Source organism: Notechis scutatus, chromosome 2 (genome assembly GCF_049901735.1).
Source record: "Notechis scutatus isolate UNSWTSFEM ecotype Mainland chromosome 2, rNotScu1.2, whole genome shotgun sequence".
Lineage (NCBI taxonomy): Eukaryota > Metazoa > Chordata > Lepidosauria > Squamata > Elapidae > Notechis > Notechis scutatus.
The window spans coordinates 55,463,211-55,473,515 of record NC_142010.1 but is presented as its reverse complement, the minus strand read 5'-3'; the positions used below and the strand labels follow the sequence as shown (position 1 = coordinate 55,473,515).

The 10,305-nt window shown below is 36.4% G+C and overlaps 1 protein-coding gene across 2 annotated transcripts; it reads right to left on the bottom strand.

The window, feature by feature from the left end:
• Positions 1–620: 620 nt before the first annotated feature.
• On the bottom strand, positions 621–5,037 carry SELENOK (selenoprotein K). 2 transcript variants are annotated; one of them, XM_026677432.2, is made up of 5 exons: positions 4,906–5,037; positions 4,337–4,427; positions 2,964–3,041; positions 1,889–1,978; positions 621–919 (listed from the first exon to the last, which is right to left on the bottom strand). In XM_026677432.2, exons 1-5 carry the CDS (start codon positions 4,922–4,924, stop codon positions 916–918), a joined length of 282 nt encoding a protein of 93 aa, XP_026533217.1. In that variant the 5' UTR covers positions 4,925–5,037; the 3' UTR covers positions 621–915. The 2 variants fall into 2 exon arrangements, with proteins under 2 accessions (XP_026533217.1, XP_087810902.1); XM_087954776.1 differs by lacking the exon at positions 621–919 and having other exon boundaries at positions 1,885–1,978.
• Between the last annotated feature and the right edge of the window lie 5,268 nt (positions 5,038–10,305).

Sequence of the window (10,305 nt, the reverse complement as noted above, 5' to 3'; positions counted from 1 at the left end):
AAGGTCATATTTTACATTTGGGATTTAACATGGCAAAGAAGAGGTCAAAATGAAACAGATCATAAATTATAAGTAACACAGATAATGGGTGTGGATAATGGGGAAAAAATGGGAATTATAGTTTTCAAACAGCTAGATGTCCACAGATGGTCTGCTGACTTTAAGCCATAATCAATTAGTGTTCAAAACACAAGACACCATTTTCCTTCAAAACATAACCGAGATAACCAAGATTTGTATGTGTGTGTATATGCTAAAATTAGAATAAAAAAAAAAAAGAATTTGAACATGTAATAATCTCACCAAAAGCATTTTAAGGTATAATAGATCTAGCGTGAGGGGGGGCAACTATGGCCCATTTATGACCCGTGGACTTCAACTCCCAGAATTCCTGAACATACTGAGCTGACTCAGGAATTCTGGGAGTTGAAGTCCACAGATCTTGAAAGGGCCATAGTTGCCCACTCCTGATCTAGTGGGATGTTAGAAGTAGCTTAAGTTTGTAGCAGTTTCTTCCTGATCTTAACATACATATTCTGAGATTGTGCTTTTTTAAGTCTTCATGTGCACAATTTGTCCATTCTAAAATATTGATTACAATTAAATGATCCCAACTCAGTATTTTGCAAAGTTATATATTTCCATAACTTTACAACTAGCACAAAATATCCAACAGCTATACAAAAGGCTTAAAACAGACAGTAAACAGGTACATTTAATAGAACTGCACTTCAGTTACACTGGATCCTAGAAAATGGAATTCCCAGTACAACTTCATTTTTCTGCTGATTCACAGAGCAGTCAAATCATTTAGACAACATATTTGCAACCTTCAGATCCCTTTGCTGCATTCTTGATCAGGTTCTTTTAGTCATGCAAATATGTAGTCTGACGCCTGCTTCTTAAAGCAGGCGTTTACCTATGGAGAAATAAAAGAGAAATTGATTAAGGTATTTGTTTCTTTATGGTTTCTTTAGCCATTATCTAATAAAATATTTCCAGAACCTGAAAAAGCCATTTTAAACTTGCTTTACTTTGTATACATCCTTTCTGATAAATCTATTTATGATACAGATGTAAGTAAATATATGCCAATCACATTGATCTTACATACTTCTAAGTAGAATATTACTAAAATATGCTTAAATTGTATTCCAATGTTATTTGGCATATAACTGAAAATTAGGGCATTCAACATGAATCAACTATGCTAATGTAATACAATAGAATACTAAAAATTTCCATAATGGAATAATTTAGTGAACATCATAGTACTGAGGGCTTGCCAGTGTATCTGCAGTATATTTCTACATATTCTCAAAATATAGAGATGCCCCAAATCGGGAAACTACAGCAGGGGATGGTTGGAGAATGAAAGGGAGTATCATGCAATTCTTTGTCAATTTATTTTACTGAATATATTACAGATAGTCCTTGTTTAGTGACCACCATTAACACTACCATTAAGTAAAGCAGATGATAAATGTAACTGCAACTCTGCTCATCTTTAGCTTTGCTTTGCAGACCTGTGAAGATGACAAGCGCAAGGACTGGTTGAAAAGTTACTTTTTATCACCATGATAACAGCGAATGGCCACTGTACGAGACAGTTGCTAAATAAGAACTACTTATACTAAGAAACATAGGATGTTATATATGTAGGATATATCCATTCCCATTTTTCCTAATCTCAAATTTTATTTTATGTAATATACATTTACCTTTTTGAATAAGGATAAAAATGAAACAGAAAAGTTCAACCACTTGGCCTATTACGTATTTGAAATCCTACAAGATTATTCTTGTGACGTTAAGCATTATGATTTTTTTAGCTGAGTTCAATGTGACTTTTGGGCAGAGCATCTTAAGAAGAAAAAAGATGGGCTACCTTCCTCATCCACCACCAGCCATTGGTGGGGGACTTGGACCTCCAAAGTGGGTTATTCGACCCATTCTACGACGAGGAAATCCTGGAGGTCTGAGAAACAAAGATCAAATTAAAAAGCAGCAATTCCCACCTCTGTGGTCATATTTGGGCATCACAGTAATTTAGATTAAAAACTGATTTAATGTGAATAAAGTATAGAGTCATGTGTGCTGTTCACCTGTTAACAGATATGATTGTATTTCGATACCCCCATCTGTGACATATTTTGAATTAGACAAGAATAGAGATTTCTTTTCCAAAGCAGAATAAGCCCAACTAACTCATGGTTTATAACTGGTTCATTAGAAAATAAATGCCAAAAATAAGAAGTAAGTACAAGTAATCCTTGACTTATAACCATAACTGACCCTGAAGAAAAAAAAAAGCTTAGAGAGCACCAAGTTTTCCTGAGTTACAAATATTATTTTCTGTTGTCACAGTCTTAAATTGTGGCAGTCATTGAGCAAGTCATCACTTGACCAGCCCAATTTTACAATCTTTTTTGCCATGGTCATTAAGCAGATTTCTTCAATGGGCATTTTTTGCTAAAAGTAAATACCAGAAAATGGCAAACAAACAGCAAAAATCATAATTATGTGATCAAAAAAGTCATAAATGCAGCCAGTTTCCAAGCATCGAAAACTGAACACGTGATCATGTAAATATGTGCATCAGTCAAAATTCCAGAAGTTGATTTTAAGTAGCTCTGGAGAGGCTCATAGTTAAGTGAAGACTACCTATTTGCCTGTGATGATAAACAATCCATAAACAGAAATTGAAATTCTCCTGGCAGGAGGAACCAAGCAAGAAAAATCATGTATCTGGTCTTTCATGAATTTAGCTCTGAATCTTAGCAATGCATCCTTTATCTTTTTTCCACTCAAATTCAACTATACTTAAGTGTGGAAACTTAACTTATAATGGAGATACTACAGAAAAGCTTAAGACACTCTGGAAAAACACAATGATTTTTAACCATTGCACCCCAATTTTTCACACTGTATTTCATCTAAATTAAAGTGAAAAAAAGCAGTACCCTCTTCCATCGTCATATCTTGAAGAAGAAGAAGATGCGTAGCCTCTCCTCAAATCTGGGTGAATGATGCTCTGAAAACTAAAATGAAAATCTCTGTTAACTGAAATAAGAAAGATCTGAAATATTCAGTATTTCTAGAACCATGTGCAACATTTTAAAAATAACCAATGCTAAAGAACAAGCAATTGGTTGTTCCACATTTATTTTCCAAACACAAAAATAGATTGAAATAGAACTGAAAATAAAATATTATTGTTAGCAGATCCCTCAAAACCAAATAGAAAATGTATAAGCTGACAATTAAATGTGACACAATCAGCTAAGTGAATTTTATAATGCAAAGCTTAAATAAATGAAGTTAATTATCCTATATAAAATCATAATTTTCCAATACTGTATGAGAATGGACAATAGTCAATATACGGTATATAACAAAACTCACAGAACCCACCATTAGCTAACTTATAGCTCTTTCCAGATGGAACTATTTAATGTCTCACTACATCATCTGTTTCTTCATTTGCTGAATTAAAAAAGAATAGCTAAAATGTCCAAAGACTTAGAATATATAACATCTAAATGGTATTGCAGACTGACAGATCATATAGTCCAGCACTAGACATTTCACTGCCTGTGAAGGACAAGGTAATACTACCATTACATTCCATATATAATGGATTATAACAGTAGCTGAATTCTACTTTGATGAAAAAATATGATCCTGGATCAGAAAACATTATCAGGAAATGCAGACCAAGTTACAGTGCCCAATTCTTTGTCACCGCTGTTTCTCGTCTCTCATCAAGGCTGGGAAACACTTGCAGATGCCTGACCTTTTAAGGAACATTTTTCAATGTTAGAAATTTTATTTTCAAGTTATTTAATCCATCTGATCTTTTAATTAAATATGGATTCAGAAGTGTTACAAGCACAATCCAGTTTGAGGGACAACTATTAGTTCAGTCTTCTCCAAATATTCAAGGATACTCCAAAAGTTATTAGTTTTTCCAAAAACTCCATTTTACAAGGAATTCTATACATAGAGAAGCTATGTATTTATTTGTACATATCCAAATTACTCTATAAATCTTACAAAATTATCGCCGAAAATTCAGCCTTGTGTTTACTTTCCTTTCACATCTTTTGTTAAGACATTGACTATATGTTTTCATCAATTTTAATCAAAAACTCCACAAGAGGAGCAATAAGAATGTGTTTCTTCTACTCCACTGGAGTTTTGCTAAATGAATTTAACTGTAAAATGCATCCATTATATATATTAATCTACTCAGGCCTTAAGTGTCTCAAGGGGGAATAATAATTGCATAATTCATGTTTGTTTGTTTTTAATTTGAGGGAAAAACTTCACTTACAACATCACTATGAAATCTGCTATTCCCCAGAAGAAGTCAGTTATAGATGACAAACTCCATGGAGCCCGACTCCGGTTATCCAAAACTTGTCCTACAATCCAGAACAAACAATGATGATTACTGTTTTGAAATAATAACATCAATAATCCTATACCATAATACCAGAGCTCATCATATAATATTATTAATCCAAAATTTGTTCGTAAACCCAGGCATACCCATTCCTTTCACTGTTCAGAATAAAAATGATAGTTCCAGAAGCGACCAATCAAAACAAAACAAAAAACGATGACATTAAATAAAGAAGCCAGGAAACTGCAGACAGGATACTGATCCTCCACCGCGCGCCTTTAAGAGTGATCTTTTCACCGGCGGATCCACGGGAGTCCCTTTCAATGCGTATTGCCGGGCGGACTCCAGCCCAATTTGGTACCCAAGAGGAAGGTAGTAAGCGGCCAGTTTTGCCGGTCGAGCCAAGCAAAAGAGAACGCCGAGACACCTGAACGTTCCCCCTCCCCGGGAAAGGGACTCTTCCCCCCGCCCCCCGGTCAAAATTTTCCGGTTCTCACCATTCGAAATGTAAACCATCGCTTACGCCGCCTCGTTTACGCCCCGAGAGTGCCCGGCAATCCCCCTAGCCGACCCCCTCGGTGTTCTTTCTTTTGCTCCGCCCCTTCAACAAGGAAGTCAGCGTTGGGAAGACTCCATTGGCTGAGAGCTCAGGGATGGCCCGTTTCGACGCTTCCTTTCCCACCCCCTCATTTTTTTATTTTTTTTAGTCTCAGGAATATAGAGCTAGGAATATAGAGCTAGAAATATAGAAGGGATATGGCTTTGTAAAGAAAGGGAGATTCGAAAGTGTCCGTTCCCCCCGCCCCCATTTTAACATGCTCGTTCTACTTAGCGTATCTCTGCGTGACATAAATAAATGCTGGTCGACGCATGATCGAAGGAATACACTGCACCACAAAAGGGTTGCTTTCAGAACACTTTTGATGTTCGTTATGGATTTTTGGCTGCTAATTGTGAAGATAACCTATAATTCAATCCATTACATAATAACAATAGCACTTACACTTATATACCGCTTTACAGTGTTTTTATAGCCCTTTCTAAGTGGCTTACAGAGTCAGCATATTGCCCCCAACAATCTGGGTCCTCATTTTACCCACCTCGGAAGGATAGAAGGCTGAATTGACCTTGAGTCTGGAGAGATTTGAACTGCTAAATTGCAGGCAGCCACCAGGCAGCAGAAGTACCCTGCAGTCCTGCATTCTAAGCAGTGCCCCACTGTGGCTCTTAATGTTTTATTGACATTTGTTTTTACACAATAGCAATGTATAGGTAGTCCTCAACTTACAACAGTTCATTTAGTGATTGAAGTTCATCACTGAACAAAGTGACTTTTGACCATTTTTTGCACTTGGCAACCATTGCACCATCCCCACAGTCACATGATCAAAATTCAGATGCTTAACAACTGACTTTTATTTATGACAGTCACAGTCTCCAGTGGTCATATAATCCCCTTTGCAACCTTCTGACAAGCCAAGTCAACGGGGAAGCCACATTCACTTAACAACTATGCTACTAATTTACGAATGTAGAGATTCACTTAACAACTGTATCAAGAAAGGTCATATAATGGGGTAAAATTCACTTAACAAATGTCACATTTAGCCACCCTGAAAGAATTTGGTTCCAGGGCAGAAAAGTGTGGCACAGGAACCACTTGTTGACCCAAGAAAGATATTTTTTGAGTCTGCTTTGCACAAAACTCTATATCCAGCTATATCCAGCTGGTTGACAAACTTCTTACAACTTACAAAACCACAAAGTGCAACATGTCACTGAAGATTCACTTTTTGCATTCATGCTTGGTGTTCTTTCCCAAAAATCTAGCTGCAATCTGTGACAAACATGTTAAAGATTTCACTAGGATATTGCTACTAAGTATGTTTCCAAATTGCATAGTCCTCTCTAAATCTGCCTAGATATTTGGCTACATTGTTGGGAAGGGTTGGGAAAAAGAGATAAAATCCTTGCTACTCCATTTTTACAACAATCGTCTGGAAAGCAAACTTTATACAAGTTTGAAACTTTAAACAAGTTTAGAAAATCTTCTAGACCGATCTCTGGTGTCAGTAATTTATTAGTACTAAAATATTATGTAAATGTTTTAATTAATCAAGGTCATAATGTGGGGCATAATATCTGTCATCATACCTGGTGACAACCATAGCCTTATCAAGGTTTAGCTTTAATATGTTTAATTTTTTCTTGTCTTCATTTGTTTATTCCCAAAGGGAAGACATGATGGGTATGTTTGCATGTTTGCTTGTATGTATGTTTGTACATTTGAATTCATGTATGTATGTATGTTCCTCCCTTGTGTTTGAGTCTAAAAGAGCACATAATAAAGCACAGGGGTCAAACTCGCTGCAGCGTGTTGATGTCATGTGATATATCACAATGTTTTTTGCCTTTGCGGAGCTGAGGTGGGTGTGGCCTTGCATGACAGATACGGCCTGTGGGCCGCCAGTTTGACACCCCTGTACTAGAGGAATTCCTCATAGACTTTCTATTTTACATCAACCATGATATATTAAAGGACAATGCCTGAATTCCCCACTAATAGGCCAGGGAAAGCCTTCTTAAACTTGGCATAACAGTTGCTTACCATTTGAGATGTAAGACATTGATGTCTTTTCCTTCCAGATCTTTGTTTGTTTGTTTCTTTTTCTTTCTCACTCCACTTGACCTCAAGGGTATTTGATGTTCTTAAATGAAAGATACATATGCATATAATCTATTTCCTGGGAACTGCTAATAGAATATATCACAATTGTTGCCTTGGCAACAGTTATAATGACACAGTTTCAGATTATGCTTACAGCTTGGTCCTATGGGACTTCCAAATATAACATAAAGATACTATAAAAATATCATAAAGATACTGTACTTAAGGTATTTCTTAAGTATTTCTTGTATTCCTTATATTCCTTCCAAATATCATAAAGATACTTAAGTATTTACAGCTGATGCAGTTTTCGATGGTGCCTAAACCCACTGATACTTTGGTTTTCTGGTGCTTTGTTTTTTATACTACACTAAGCTAAAACTAACAACACATTACAAAACCAGCCATTAGGTTTATTTATTCATTTGGTTTATATCCCACTTTCATTTTGTGAAGCTCAGGCTGTTATACATAATGTTATACATAATGTTATAATATATATAATACAATAATAATATTATGTTATACATAATGCTTATACATATACATTATACATAATTACGTATCTTATATTAACACAGTTGAGAAAGTCCAGAAATATTTCACAAGATTCCTCTACTCGTTGCAGAATACCTTATGCCACCAGACTTGAAATTCTAGACCTAGAAAACCTAGAACTATGCCGCCTTCAGTCCGATTTAAGTATAGTATATAAAATACATTGCAATGTCCTACCTGTAAATGAATACTTCAGCTTCAACCATAACAACACAAGAGCAAACAATAGATACAAACTCAAGGTAAACCACACCAAACTTGATTGCAGGAAATATGACTTCAGCAACAGAGTGATCAATGTCTGGAATACTCTACCTGACTCTGAAACTTTAACCTTAGACTGTCTACTATTGACCTCACCCCTTTCCTAAGAGGTCTGTAGGGGGTGGGCATAAGCGCACCAACATGCCTACCGTCCCTGTCCTATTGTTTCTTTTTATTTTTCTTATATGTATCCATTTCATGTATTCATAATTATGTTTATGCTTATACCTATTATCTTGTAAGCAATTGACAAATCAAATAAATAAATAAATGCTCCATCCTCTTATTTTCTCACAACAACCCCTTGTGCAATAGGTTGAGCAAGAGAGAGCAACTAGCCCAAAGTCACCCATTCAGCTTTTCTGCCAAAAAAAACCCACAGTCTCCTGGCTTCTAATCCAGTACTTTAATCATTATGCCCAACTGGCTGTATGTAGATGTGATCATAAATATTCATTCTTCATAAAAAAAATTAAAATATGAAATAACAATTGATTTAGTGCTTGTTTTTTGTTGCTAAATGTCTGTACTCACAGGTTAAAATAGGAGGCCATTCATCTTTATTGAGCAAACAATCATAAATAAGCAGTCACAAGTTTCTAAAAGTTTAGTGGTACTCATTTGCTTCGAAAGGACTTTTTTTTGTTGACCATGGGCCTCATTTAGCAGTAAGGTGGGAGGAGGATTGTTTTGGATGGAAAAAATACAAAGTGGAGACTGTTATTAATATTAACAGGAATTAGATTTTCCTTATTTTACCTCTCATTTCAATGGAGAAAGAAGTTAGGGTGTTTCATTAGCCTTTAAAATATACAGGTAGTTCTCAACTTACAACAGTTCATTTAATGACCATTCAAAGTTACAATGGGACTGAAAAATGGGGCTTATGACTGTTTTTCACAGTTATGACCTATGTAGCATCCCCATGATCATGTGATCAGAATTCAGATGCTTGGCAACTGGTTCATATTTATGACTGTTGCTGTGTCCCAGGGTCATGTGAACACCTTTTGTGAGCTTCCAACAAGCAAAGCCAATGGGAATCCAGATTCACTTAACAAACGGGTTGCTAACTTATCAACTGCAGCAATTCACTTAACAACTGAGGCAAGAAAATGGGACAAAACTCACTTAACAAATGTCTCACTTAACAACAGAAATTTTGGGCTCAATTAAGATTGAGGACTACCTGAATTATATCTCACTTTTACCATTTTATTCTCAGTGGATGACAGACCTGGTCAATGTTTGGTTGACCTGGAAAGCTAAGCAAAGTTGTTTGGATAGGGGATTACCAAAATACAGGTAGTTCGCAGCTTACAAAGTTCATTTAGTAACCGTTCAAAGTTACACCAGCTCTGGAAAAAAATGACTTATATACACACTTGCAACCATTACAGCATCCCCATGGTCATGTGATAAAAATTGGGATGCTTGGCAACTGGTTCATATTTATGATACTTGAAATATCTTGGGGTCATGTGATCAGCTTTTGCAAACTTCTGACAAGCCAAGTCAATGGGGAAGTCAGATTCACTTAACAACCATGTTACTAGCTTAACAACTACAGCAATTCACTTAATAACTATATCAAGAAAGGTTGTAAAATGGGGCAAAACTCACTTAACAAATGTCTCGCCTAACAATGTAAAATGTTGGCTCAATTGTGATTGTAAGTCGAGGATTATGTATCTGAGAATCATAAATTAGTTTAGAAGGAAAAAATTCTATTGAAAAGCACTTCTAAAATGCTGCCAAGAAAATTGCCTGAATGCAAGCAGGAATCCAACCCAACTCCAGTATGTCTTTACCTTTTGTAGACCCATATCAGTTTGCTTATTGCTGCCTTGGAACATGGGGAACCCATGCCATTGATTTTCAGCAATAGTGATAGGATTCTAAAAGAGGTGGCTAGGTTAAATGTGACTGCAGGACCCAAAATTCCTTGTTGTTCGTCTGGAAGATTTGACAGCTACTGATGAATGCAACATGTTCTTAGATGCATCTGGTTTTGCTTGGAATAATCTGTTAGTTAGAAAACACTGCTAGAGGTTACTGCACATTTCAGTTAATGCTTATTGTTGAGTAGTTAAGTACAGTGATGGGATTCAAATTTTTTTACTACCGGTTCTGTGGGCATGGTTTAGTGGGTGTGGCGTGGCTTGGTAGGTGTGGCAGAGGAAGGATACTGTAAAATCTCCATTGCCACCCCACTCCAGGGGAAGGATATTGCAAAATCCCATTCCCTCCCCACCCCACTAACCATCTTTTCAGCTCCGTTCTCCTGTGCAGGGCAACAAAAGAAGACCCAGCTGATCAGAGAATAGATGGGGGAGGGGCCAGTCAGAGGTTGTATTTGCCGGTTCGCCAAACTACTCAAAATTTCTGCTACCAGTTCTCCAGAACT